Raw genomic sequence first — 13715 nt, 5'->3', positions numbered from 1 at the left:
GAGGTTACTACATAACTTTTCAAAATATCTGGTAAACTTGGGACTTACTCTATTGATGGTATTTTTAAATGAATATAAATTTAATATAGCTAAAAATATCATTTGGGAAAAATGTTTCTCACAATAAAGGATACCACATGACACTCTTTAGATTTTTATTTTATGTGAAACTATTGAAAGTCAAATAGAAATGAATTAATCCTTTTTAATGAAAATAGTATGAATTCTCTAAAATATCAAATGAAAAGTTTCCCATGATTGCAAATTTAGCCTGAATAGAAATATATTTGAACAGGCCAAAATAAAATAGGCTGTTCAGAAACAAAGAAATATGTCTCCGTTCAAATGTTCTGTGTCCAAGAATAAGCTGAGAATAGAGACAACAGCTGGATGTGATGATAAAAGTTCATCCTCAGCTACACAGCTGGATGTGATGATAAAAGTTCATCCTCAGCTACATAGCAAGCTCAAGGCCATCCTGGGCTCTGTGCGATCCTGTCCAAACCAGCCTACCACCAAATAAAAGATAAAGACGACAAATATGAGCAGGAAAAATGAGGCTCACCTTGTGAGAAGTATTGTATTTCAGAGTAATTAATGCAATTAATGGTTATGACATCAGTATATTCTGATAGGGTTTCAGTATTTTGGATATTTTATCAGTGGGTATAGCTTTACTTGCATGTGCTGTGTGATGTTCTGTATGTCAAATGTGTTGCTCTGATTGGTCAATAAATGAAACACTGATTGGCCAGTACCCAGGCAGGAAGTATAGGTGGGACTAAAACAGAGGAGAATTGAGAGAACAGGAAGGCAGAGGGAGACACTGCCAGCCACCGCCATGACAAGCAGCATGTGAAGATGCCGGTAAGCCACAAGCCACATGGTAAGGTATAGATTTATAGAAATGAATTAATTTAAGATGTAAGAACTAGATAGCTAGAAGCCTGAGCCATTAGGCCAAACAGTTTAAATAATATAAGCATCTGTGTGTTTATATTATAAGTGGGCTGTCAGGCTGCTGGGGCTTGGTGGAACCTTGAGAGAAAACTCTCCAGCTACATGCATGCATACATTTACATTAGTGTTACCTAATAATACTGTCTTTCCTTCTCTGACTTTAGGGAGAACTCAGTTTTTCAGGTTTTTCAGAATCACTAATCCAAACTCAGAAGAGGGGGCAGTGAAATCACCTGCACTGTGTTTTTTTTTTTTTTTTTTTTTTTTTTTTTTTTTTTTTTTTTTTTTTTAATGTTTCTCAACAGATAGGACTGGAATGTTTGGCATCAGATAAAGAAGATAGCAACAGAGTAATTCATACCTCAGCCACAGTCTGGGCTCTATAATTGTAATGCTGACCACTGTAGCAGTTTCTGAAATGGCACAGAGTGTGTGTGGCAGAAGCACAGCTGTGGATTTAGTTAAGGAGTGGGGAATTGGCACCGACAGACTGCGACTGTCTATGCTGGACCTTCTCAGGGACGGCAAGAATGTATGAAAGAGGGCAGGGGAGATGATTGAGTCAGTAACTGGCCTGACATGCAAGCATGAGAAACATGTGTGTGTGTGTGTGTGTGTGTGTGTGTGTGTGTGTGTGTGTGTGTAACAGTTACATCAGTTGATTGGCAGCTCTTGGGACATGTCAAGCAGGTAAAAAGAATGAGACACTAATAGGAAAAACCCGGATAACGTACATATCAATGTCCTCTCACACCATCCTTATTAACAGTCCTCTGGGAGATGCACTGTTGACACCTTGGCTTTTGCAATGAAGCATAACTATTTCAAAGGTGAAAATGATGAGATTTTAGAGAAAATTTGGACATAGGGATTACATATTTGAAAAATAATAGACCTGTGCAAAACAAAACATCCTAATGTTGATTTGAAACTGATAAACTATCTCATGGTTTTAATAAACTTACCTCTCATTCCCAGAGGCAAATGAACACATGCAACTTTTGCAAACTCACAGATACATTTGGAAGATTATTGTAGGCAATTGTTAGGACTGGAACAAGGCAATACTTGAAACAAATATGGTTTATTTAACAACACAAGTCTATGTTACATGTAAGTGAAGAGCCAAGTTTGATGTAGTCTACATTATTATTAAGTACATTTTCAGAAGAGTTTTTTTTTTTTTACAGACTGTCATACTGTATTATTAATTAGGATGAAACCATATAGACAAGTTGAATTTCTTTTTTTCCACAGATAATTGAGAATATAAAAGTGTTTTTGAAGCTATTAAAATAATTCTCCTTTTAAAACACTTGGAGATACTTTGACTTAGAGAGGTTGTTATAGTTAGGAGGAAAAGCAGCTACAGAATCTCTTCAGTAGAATCCACAGGACCAGTACCTTCTACAGCACAGTGGGCGGCAGCAGCCATAACCATAGCCACCATAGCCACCATAGCCACCATAGCCACCATAGCCACCATAGCCACCATAGCCGTAGCCTAGACCACCATAGCCATAGCCCAGGCCTCCATAGTATCCGTCATAGTAACACATGGTGTCAGGAGTGAGTGGACTCTTCAGAGAATGATAAGCAGTAGGTTTCTTGAGTCTGGCTGTCACCATCTGCCAAGGGCCTTTTATACAGCTGGGTTGTTGTGGGGAAAACCACAGGCATTGCAGCATCACACATCTCTGCACTGTGCTTCAGAAAACATCACGAGTTCCTGGATTTACTGGACACACAAGGCTGTATAACCAAGATAATTGTGCTCCTACTTCAAAATCCAATGGTCAAACCATGCAATACTTTCATTTTTCAAGACTCTAGATCATTCTTCATCTAGCTTAGTGAATGCATCACATGATTTTGTCAGCTAATATAAATCAGTAAGTAGTTTTCTCCTTTTTACATTTATTTAGTCCATTACACCACAGGAAGGTCTTTGTGCTCTTTCATGTTTTTGTTATTGTTGCTGAAGGGAGCATTTCTGAAGTCTTGCTCATGAAGAATAAGCTGTTTATTGCTTACACTATCTGTAATTGGTGGCAAATTTTTACCTTATGTTAATTTATCTAGATTTATTCCTAAGCACAGATTTGCTCTATATATTGTTTTAAAACTAGTGGAGCACAATGTACCATTTTCTGTGCAGAAACTCTACATGATCCATGTTTTTCTCTGTAAGCCCACATAAAAGTATTGTAGGTGTAACCCTGAAACTCATTCTTGTTGAGTGGGTGATCTAACATCAACTTCAATGAACCTTAATTTAAAAATTTATTTTATTGCATTTATGTATTCAGGTTTTGGCAAATATATGCCTGGGTAGCATGTGAATACAGTACCTGAAAATGTCAAGTGTAGATTGTACATCCCCTGGAACTGGAGTTACATATAGATGTGAACTGTTGTGTGGGTGCTGGGAATTGAACCTGAGCCCTACAATAAGAGCATCCATAGCTCTTAACCACCCAACAGTGTTTCCAACTCTAACTTTGTTTTTAAGTCAGGGTCCACATGCGCTCTTACACATAATTTTGAAAGAAAAGCAGTGACGTGTTGCTTGAAAAGTTTACCCAGTGTTTGATGAGACAACTCCATGGGTGAAAGTACTTGGCATGTACGTGTGAAGCTCTTAGTTAAAATCCCCAGAACTAAGGAGTTACATGCCTGTACCCTAGTGCTGTGTGGGTTAGAGACAGGAGGGTTGCTGGAGCTTGCTGGTTGCCAGCCTAAGTCGATATGCAGTGTGAGACTCTCTGTCAAAAGGATTCGGTGGGCAGACAGAACATCGAGTAAGGAACTTGGTGTTTACCCTGGCTTCACACAAGTTCACTTGCCCCCTCTCAACTGTTTGGCTGCACCGCAGACAAACCACATGCAAATTCACACACACATACACCCATGGGCACAGTGTTTATGATCAGTTTCCTGAAGTTTGTGTTGTGGTGGAATCTTTGTCAATTATGCACAAAATGTTAGATGATAGCCTGAATATAGTCTCTTCATAAAATCTTGTTATGAGTACTCTTTAAAGAGACTAAGCAAACTGTATGCAGTTTCTCTGTCTCTCACTTTGTAGCTGATGGATGGAGTACTGGTAAGGATGATGAAACCCATCATTAAAAGACACGGTTATGATTCTTTTCATTTTTTTTTATAAAATTGCAAATTCAGAGAGTTTGACATTCTAACAGACAAATCTAAACAAATAAGATTCCACCACCACAAACATAGATATTGGATGATGTCATGGAAAAAAAATACTGCCAGGCAGTGGTGGCACATGCCTTTAATCCCAGCACTTGGGAGAGGCAGGGGCAGGAGGATTTCTGTGAGTTCAAGGCCAGCTGGACTACAGAGTGAGTTCCAGGACAGGCTCCAAAGCTATACAGAGAAACCCTGTCTCAAAAAAACCAAAAAAAAAAAGAAAGAAAGAAAGAAAAAAGAAAAAGAAAAAAAATCCACTCAGATTTTACTGTACATATCTTAAAATCCCTTGAACTCACAAATATTGTCAGTGGTAGATTTATAATCATTATATAACAAAACAAGTTCCTGCCATTCATCCATCTTTCTTTCTTTCTTTCTTTCTTTCTTTCTTTCTTTCTTTCTTTCTTTCTTTCTTTCTTTTTCTTTCCTTCCTTCCTTCCTCCCTCCCTCCCTCCCTCCCTCCCTCCCTCCCTCCCTCCCTCCCTCCTTTCTTTCTTTCTTTCTTTCTTTCTTTCTTTCTTTCTTTCTTTCTTTCTTTCTTTCTTTCTATCAATCATCTATATATATTGATATAGACATAAAGAAAGAACATATGGCTGAAACTATATATGAAAGTAATATTGAAAACAAAATTCTAAATGAAAACATTACACATAACTTCAAACCATGAAACTCCTATAAGATCACATAGGGAAGAGTTTCTTTGCTTGGCCTCAGCCATGTCTGCATGGGAGTTCAACAGAACAGGCCACAAAAATGAAAACAGACAAATTGTCTTATGTCCAAATAGGAAGGTTCTGCACATCAGGTCAATCCACACAGTGGAAAGCAAAAATTAAGGATACACAGAGTAGGGAATTAATAACTAAAATATATATGGACTAACTACAACTAAACAGCACAATAAAAACAAACATATTAAATAATTTGAGATTAAAATAGATATTTTTTCAAAAGAAAAACCGGTAGATAGCCAAAGGGTAAAATAAGGTTCAATTTCACCACTATCTCATAATTATGAATCAAAGTTACAATGAGATTGTCCCCAGCAGCTGTTAATTAAATGGCTATGGAGAGAAAAATGAGATGTCATAGCTATGGTTTCTATTACTGTGATGAAAAACCAGGACCAAAAGCAGGTTGGAAAGGTAAGTATTTATTTGGCTCATAGTTCCACATCACTGCTCATCATCAAAAGAAGTCAGGACAGAAACTCAAACAGGACAGGAACCTGAAGGCAGGAACTGATGCAGTGACCATGGAGGGCTGATGCTTACTTGTTTGCTCCATATGGCTTTCTCAGTCTTCTTTCATACAACCTAGGTCTACCAGCCTAGGGATGGCACCCCCACAATGGGCTGAGCCCTCCCCATCAATCACTAATTAAGAAAATGCCTTATAAATGGATCTTATGGAGGCATTTTCTCAATTGACGTTCCCTCCTTCCAGTGACATAAAGCTAGCCAACACATGGGTGTTAGCAAACATGTGAAGAAACAGAAACCTTGTCCATTATTGAGAACTTATGTGATAACAGCCATTACAGGAAACACTGTGTAGACTCCTCCCAAAATATTAGTAGAACTAATTTTTGGTTCTTCTGAAAACTTAACTAGCAGACAAAAGGATTTGATCACAAGGGTATATATGCTACTAACAGGTTCTTTGTGACATTACATACAATAGCAGCTCTATAGAAACAATCAAAGTGTCTATCAATATACGAATCCAAAATCAAAATGTTTCCCACTGCTGCTGTGCTTCCTTTTTATTCTCTCTCCTTTAATCTTCTGGCACTTATTCACTATTACACATAAGTGATGAAGAAGACATAAATACACAAGCATGTATCCCAAACCAATAGAGACATTAACAAAGGTGTAAGAAAGGAATATTTTCAAAGAAATACTTTATTCAGAAGCATGTATTTCCACACAGATAATTTCTCTACTGGACCAGGATTATGAAGATTATGAAGAACTTTTTTTCCCTATGAGCTGTCACACAGTCCACCTGAAGATGAGGAGTAAGATTGACACACTGCTGTCCATTCATCTTGCTCATAGTTCAGTATAATGTTGGACGTTTTGAAGATATTTAAGAATTCATGATTTGAGCTGGAGATACTTCCAGTAGGACAGCAGGTCATAGCCAATAGACTGAGAAGCTGTAGAAACTCCTCAGTAGAAGCCATAAGACCAGTACCTTCTACAGCACAGTGGGCGGCAGCAACCATAACCATAGCCACCATAGCCACCATAGCCACCACAGCCACAGCCATAGCCACATCCATAGCCATAGCCTAGGCCACCATAGCCATAGCCCAGGCCTCCATAGTATCCGCCATAGTAACACATGGTGTCGGGAGTGGACTCTTCAGTTATGGACAACAGGTAGGTTTCTTGAATGTGGGTGGCACCATCTGCTAAGGGCCTTTTATACACATGGATGTTTGGTAGGAAAAGCCACAGGAATTATAGTGTCACACATTTCTCCCCTGTGCTTTCAAAAACATCACGAGTTCTGTGATTTGCTGGACATAGACTGAATAACTGGGATAATTGAGCTCCTGTGTCACAGTTCTATGGTCAAATAATGAGATGTCTGGCATGAAACCCTGTTTCAACAGCCTGTCTATTCCTATATTACTCTACATTTTGTTTGTTGAAGACATATGACCTGTTTTTCTCACAGTACAATCATTAAACTATTATTTTCCTTCATACATTTTTTTGCTTTCCATTATTCCACAGGAGTGGTTTGGCCTTTCTTCTGTTTTTCCTTCCTCCCTTCCATCCTTCCTCCCTTTTCTTGCTTTTTTTGTTTTTGTTTTTGCTTTGTGATGTTTTTGTAAAATGAGTCTCATGTGGAAGAATGTATCCTGAGCCTTGCTAACACAGGATGGGTGAGGTGTGGGTGGGTGAGTTTTGTTAAGTACTAACTACTATTGTGTATATCCTGGTTCAGTGTGTATTTCTCAGTCATGTCCTTTAATCTTGTTATTTCAATCTTCAAAAAATAAAATGACCCTTTAATTTTTTTTTAGTTCTTTGGGAATTTCGTACAATATAATTGCCAGTAGTTCCTTAGCTAAGGGTTAGACTTTGTGTCCACCTTTCCATTCCATGCTGGGATTTTTCTCTGTTATGGCATAGCACAGGTACTATGCATGCTGTCATAATAACTGTGAGTTCATAGGTACAGATGCCTTGCTGTGCTCAGGAAACAGTTTTCTTGTCATCAGTTACTGTCTCTTTCTCCTTTTTTACTATGTCACTATTCTTCTTTCTTACACATGCAGACAGATATTCACACACACAAATGTGTGCATACATGCATGCACACATGCATGTGTACACACATACACACACAAAGAGAAATACATTGGAGGTAAATTATCACAAATTTTGAATCACAATGTATAAGGCACACAGTTCATCATATATATGTGTATATATATATATATATATATATTCTGCCAAATATATGAAATTGGTACAGTACATAAATATAATATAAACAGCACATTGTAAATGTCTCCTACAGATGAGTAGTCCTGGGGAATACTGAGTTATAGTTTCCAAGTAAATAGGATGAGGTTGACATTTCCAGTGAGCATGTAGATGTCAGATTCCAATATTCAAGTCAATATAGATTAAGATGCTCAGGAAGATTTTGGAGAATCTATAGGACCAGAATCCTCCTTTAGAAAATGAGAATCTCATAATGAGAGATGAGGCATCACAGAGGTGTCAGAACAGTCCACAGTTTCAGAAGCTGAACGTCAGTCAATTAGCAAGAAAGATGCTCCCTTAGACCGAATGTGAGCCGGGTGCAGGGCCCGGGAAGTACCCTGTTGCTTATTGTACATGCCATGTGTGAGCAGAAGGCCCTTATCATTCTGGCTCATCAAAAAATTCACCACAAACATGCAGGTGAAATATTCTATCCTTTTTTGTAAGTTATTAATGAATTTTCCATAATTAAAAGATAATTTTAACTAAGTTTATTTAAAGATACATTGTTAAACTTTAAAATCATCTTCTCTAACCGTATGTTATTATTCACACATACATATACATTATACACCCATATGTATATATCTGTGTGTATAATAGTATAATAACATATATGTGTTATATATATATATATATATATATATATATATATATATATATGTGTGTGTGTGTGTGTGTGTGTGTGTGTGTGTGTGTATAGTCTATCATATGGTGGTTGAAAAATAGGAAAGAGCTGTCCAATACCCAATTCTCTATCACCTATACAGCATTACCAGTGTGATGTTAGAAATAATGTCATTATTTGGACAGTGAGTCTTGGCTGATAGGTATGTGTACAAAGGTGCATAGCTCCAATACCTCTCATGCTCCCAAATAATGCAACTTGTTAACACTACATAGTTCCCTATGGTCCATAACTATGAAAAAAAATTCTTTCCTGAAAGTGCCACTTAGGGTGATATAAGTCAGTCCCTTTTAAGGTAAGTTAGTTTGCTTTCATTGTGTGATTATGTTTCTTATTGTTTTGCTTTATCTCTTGCAGCACTTTGTGCTAAAATTGTACCTAAGTGATGGAGTCACTTAAAAATACTGAACTATTTATTAAATTGATTTAATTAGAAACATGTAGTGCAAAGGTAAAGAATGGACGCCTCCAACATATTTGCATTAGGGGAACAGAATCTTCATTCTTCTAGCAGCTGAGATGCACAAAGGGGATAGAAACCAACAATGAAGTGCTTGTTTTCCTCGTGAGATGTTCAAGTAGCGACTATTAACTGACTAATTTTCTGCTCTTTGGGACCAAACACCTAACAGAGCAACTTAATGAGAGGAACTCTTTATGCTGAGGATGTATGTTTTCATCTTTAGTCTGTGTACAGCGGTGCGGTTGTGTGAGTGTCTGCCACTGTGCGCTTGTGCCTGCAGGGTTTGGAAGAGAGCATAGTGCCCTATGGAACTGGCAGTACCGGCTGCTGAGAGCTGCCCAGTGTGAGTGGTGGGAACTGAACTCTTAACTGCTCTTCACTGCAGAGCCATCTCTCTTGCTCCAGAATGATTTATTTTGGCTTAAGGTCTTAGAGGGCTCAGCCCATGATCACTTGGCCCTATGAGCTTAGGTAGAATGTTATGGAAGCACACCTATGCATAGGCTGTTTATCTCATTGCAGGCAGGAAGCAGAGAAAGAGAAGTGGATCTGGAGCCTGTTAGGACCTCCAAAGGCGTGTCCATGGTGACTCACTTCTAGCTAAACCACACCTCTCAAACACCTAGTATAGGTTAAGATAATGGTTAACACATTAAATGATAAATATTGTGCAAATGAGAAACTCACTGAAACCTGTTCGAGTTCTCACAGGAAAACTAAGAGCAGGTATAAAATGAGTTGTTACAGGAAATACAAATACACAAATACACACAAAACTGGACAAGTGTAAGCTATCCCCAAGGAACCTAATATTAGATATGTAATTAGTTTTCCTATAATAAAATAAAACGAAAATGAACTTCTTCAGGTCAGTGGCCTCAAATGGCATGGCCTTACCTTGTACGTGCTTGTGTCTGTAGCTAATTCTCAAATTGCAAGCCAAGCTGAGGTTGATGTGAGGTTATAGATGTTGCCACTCTGCTGTATTTTTTGGAATTATCTTGATTTTACAGTAGCGTACTGTCCTGACTGTAGCATGTACAGTCCTGTGTGTAATGAACCATGGTGGCACAAGGAGAGTATGGACCTCTTTTGAGCTTTCTCAGTATTGTCTAAGAAGACTGTGCCCTGTGAAGGCAAATCTTCACTCAGAGGAAACCATGCTCCAGATTCTGTGTCAGATGAATGCACTATAGATAACCTCTGTGGAATCTACCTAGATCCACATGTCAAAGGCAAGGCATGTCATGAACAAAAAGAGCACACCGAAGTATTTTTGTTAAATCTTGCATCAGATGAATAAAAATCACCATTATAACAGAACACATGAATGTATCATCAAATGAATACCATTGTGTGCTAAAGTGAAATTCTGATTTTGTTTAAGTTTCTAATGGAAGTTTATATCAATGAAATCTAATTTCCCATCAGCTAGACCCAAGAAGTTTTCATTGTGATTAACCATACTTTATTCAGTGTCTATTATTGAATGTATATTATATTATATATAAGTATTAAGATTTTAGATCATTTATTAATATTTTACACTTGAGCCCAAGATCTTCTCAGGACTAGATTGTATAACTTTAAAGAAAGGTTTTTCAGAAAGTTACTGCTAAAAGGCCTCAGGGTCTAAATAAGAACAGAAATACTGTAATGTATATTAGTTTAATATTTCTCATTGGATTACATATATATGTATATATAAATATTCACATATACATATACATTGTAGATTCTCTGTGTATCATTATTTATTTTATCAAGGACTCTTTGATGTATGCACAACAGTATATTAAACTGTGGAGCTTCACAAACATACCCTCAAGATTTAATAAGTGTCAATATTCTGCCATCGGTGCTCCCTATTCCTGCATAATCAATGCTTTTTATGACAGAATTTTCTTATAAGTATTTCATTACAGAAGGAGTTTCATATATATGTATAGCCATAATTTCATTTCCACACCAATAATGTTTAACAAACCTTGGCATCCTATATAATTTAATTCATGTTAAACTTTCCTCAAATGCTTCACAAACATATTTTGTAGTTGTTTTTGTTTTTTTGGTTAGGACTCATATTACACTTAGATATATCTTTATATTCTTTTTAGAGTTGTAATAGTCTGTGGGATAAGATGCAATTTTAAATCAATATTTATTTGTATTTTTCTGATGGTTATGGATGGTGAACACTTAAAAATAATTATTTTATGTATTTGTGTGTACGTGTATGTGTGCATGTGTGCATGTGTGCGTGTGTGCGTGTGTGCATGTGTGTGTGTGTGTGTATGTGTGTGTGTGTGAATGTAGGTAGAGCACATGCTTATAAAACAACATTGGTAGAAGATGGTGACATGTTTTGGCCCTTGTCTTACTTACCAGTTACCTGGAGATGCAAGAGGAATTCCATAGAGACAAAGGAGTCTTCCTCGCTCATGGGAATTGTGGAGCATTCTTAAGGAGATAACATGTTAAATAATAAATGTTAGGTCAATTATTTTAACATATGAGACATTCTTTACTGGTGCCATTCACATGCAGATTTGTGTATAGAAGGGGGAATGCATTGTGTGTTTGACTAAAACTGAATTTAGTCATGGATTTGGCAGCTCGGTACTGTTTCTTCCCTTTCCAATGCATTTTCCAGCAAGGCATTCTTAGAACATCTTTGCCTTTGGGTTATGTGTTTATCTTCAACCAATGAGAGATTATCATAAAAAATTTAACTACAGAAGAGGCCAAACACATGTTATAGTTGTCACAAAAATCTAGAGGATTCATGACTTTTAGAAGATGTAAGGTTTTACATAATCTTTGGGATATTTTCCTAAAACCACTCACCATGGGAAAATCAATACCAACAAAAGGAAATTGGGATTAATTCTTTTAGCTAGAGTTTTCTTGCTTTGTCCACAATCACCCGCCAGTCCCACAGCTGCTCAGACCCAACCAAGTAAACACAGAGACTTATATTGCTTACAAACTGTATGGCTGTGGCAGGCTTCTTGCTCACTGTTCTTATAACTTAAATTAATCCATTCCCATAAATCTATACCTTGCCATGCGGCTCGTGGCTTACCAGCATCTTCACATGCTTCTTGTCATGGTGGTGGCTGGCAGTGACTCCTTCCACCTTCCTGTTCTTTCTTTTCTCCTCTCTGTTAGTCCCACCTACACTTCCTGCCTAGCCACTAGCCAATCAGTGTTTTATTTATTGACCAATCAGAGCAATTTGACATACAGACCATCCCACAGCAAATCCTGATTTCTACAAATTCTTGATTGTAAAGTATAGTGAAAGTGTGAAGCAGAGTGGGTATTTTGTAACGTTTCCTACTGCCCTTTCAATGGCTGTAGTTGCTATCTTAATGTTCAGTTTGTAGGATGCAGCTTATTGATAAATCACAGCAGGATAATATGGTGATAGATATTGTATCTCCTAAGGTGAGTATACAAATAAATAATGTGCAAATTAATGAATTAATTTGTATGTTGAGTTACATGATTAGGAAGTTTGGTTAATACAATTGTTTTCTTTTTCTTTTTAGCTGTAAGTTATTTCACTCTGATAAAAGACTCAATCTTTATGGAGTTCTCATGAGTTACTCCAGCTATTACTTGAAGAATGAAGTATACCACTTTGGAAGACTGTTTATTTAAATTGCATAGGTTCATTATTCCTTCTTGTACTTATTCACCTTGCAGGATGGCTTTTGCAGTTTCCTGACCAGAAGATGAGCCTTTTCTCACTGCTTATGTCTGTATTGGTTTTAGAAATGTTTACTCAGTAGAAAGCAGCCATGATATGTCTAGTCCCCAAAGATCAAGTTTGCAAAGCTTAAATCCCCACCCCCACCCCCAAATACTATTTGCAAAAGTAAAAATGGCAAATGCTGGCTTCCTAGCCGTGGAAATGTCAATGTCCATTACCATTGGCTTCAAAGAGGGGATGTAAGAAGTGAATAAAGTCCAGTGCTGGATCAGAAAGTGGCTACATAACAAAACAAACCCTGAAATTTAGTCATGCATCATTTATGAGCACTAATATCCCTTCAAGCCAATAAAATTGTTGGAAGTTTTAAGGAATCATAGCTATGTTTTTGTAAAAAAAATGTAAAAAAAAAAGCTATGTTTTTGTAAACAGCTGCAGAAATAAATACTCATTGATTCAAAAAGAATTACTTCATGGTAGGTTATGAAGGCTCACAAGAGTATTGGAGGCATTACTAGTATTATTTCAGTTATTTTTGTGGTGTGAATATGAGTGTATGAAAAATGTGATTCCACATACCCTGAACAACAGAACAGTATGGCAGAATGGGGAAGATGTTTTAGGAAGACACTTTGTGATATAGCCTAGAGAATTCACAGGAGAACTTTTTAAAGAGCAATGCTATGTAGAAGATGAATGTGAAAATGTTTCACTATGTGAGCCATGTCTTAAAGGAAAAAAAAGTATGACAAATAAATAATAAATAAACAGCTATTCATCTCACTGAAAGACTTTAAGTAAAATGAATGCTCCTGAGTGCTGTACACGTCTCATGATGCACCTCTACACAACTGCACATGGTTTAGCCCTGTGATACCCTCTTCTGTATATCGGTTTGTTTTATATTTGTTCATCCTTATTCCCTTTTAGGTTTCTTTTCCTACCCTGTATTTTCAGCAGTTGTTTTCTTGCAATTTTTAATGTCATATATTTAATCTTCAGAATGTTTCAGTTTGAGTTCTAAGTCATTTACAGACTTTCAGAGAGCTTTCATTTCTTTTGTGCATTTTGTATTATTTGTACCCATAACAGTACATTCTCACAGCTTTAAAGAGCTGTGTATAAATGAAGTTATTAAAGATTTCCCCAACA

General features: G+C 37.0%; 2 protein-coding genes across 2 annotated transcripts; both read right to left on the bottom strand.

Moving 5' to 3' along the window:
- Positions 1-2339: 2339 nt before the first annotated feature.
- Positions 2340-2519, bottom strand: LOC102912383 (keratin-associated protein 20-2-like). Its single transcript, XM_006987908.2, has one exon. The coding sequence runs from the start codon at positions 2517-2519 to the stop codon at positions 2340-2342; it is 180 nt and encodes a 59-aa protein (XP_006987970.2).
- Positions 2520-6359: 3840 nt separating this feature from the next.
- Positions 6360-6536, bottom strand: LOC102912699 (keratin-associated protein 20-2-like). Its single transcript, XM_006987909.3, has one exon. The coding sequence runs from the start codon at positions 6534-6536 to the stop codon at positions 6360-6362; it is 177 nt and encodes a 58-aa protein (XP_006987971.2).
- Positions 6537-13715: the final 7179 nt, after the last annotated feature.

The sequence above is a fragment of the Peromyscus maniculatus genome, chromosome 12 (assembly GCF_049852395.1).
Source record: "Peromyscus maniculatus bairdii isolate BWxNUB_F1_BW_parent chromosome 12, HU_Pman_BW_mat_3.1, whole genome shotgun sequence".
Taxonomy (NCBI): domain Eukaryota; kingdom Metazoa; phylum Chordata; class Mammalia; order Rodentia; family Cricetidae; genus Peromyscus; species Peromyscus maniculatus.
Note: the sequence above shows the minus strand (reverse complement) of the source record. Positions and strands in the feature narration are given on the sequence as shown.

What these genes read in the sequence shown, in the direction of transcription:
- LOC102912383 (XM_006987908.2), bottom strand. Translation starts at nt 2,519, where the DNA reads ATGTGTTACTATGACGGATACTATGGAGGCCTGGGCTATGGCTATGGT.
- LOC102912699 (XM_006987909.3), bottom strand. Translation starts at nt 6,536, where the DNA reads ATGTGTTACTATGGCGGATACTATGGAGGCCTGGGCTATGGCTATGGT.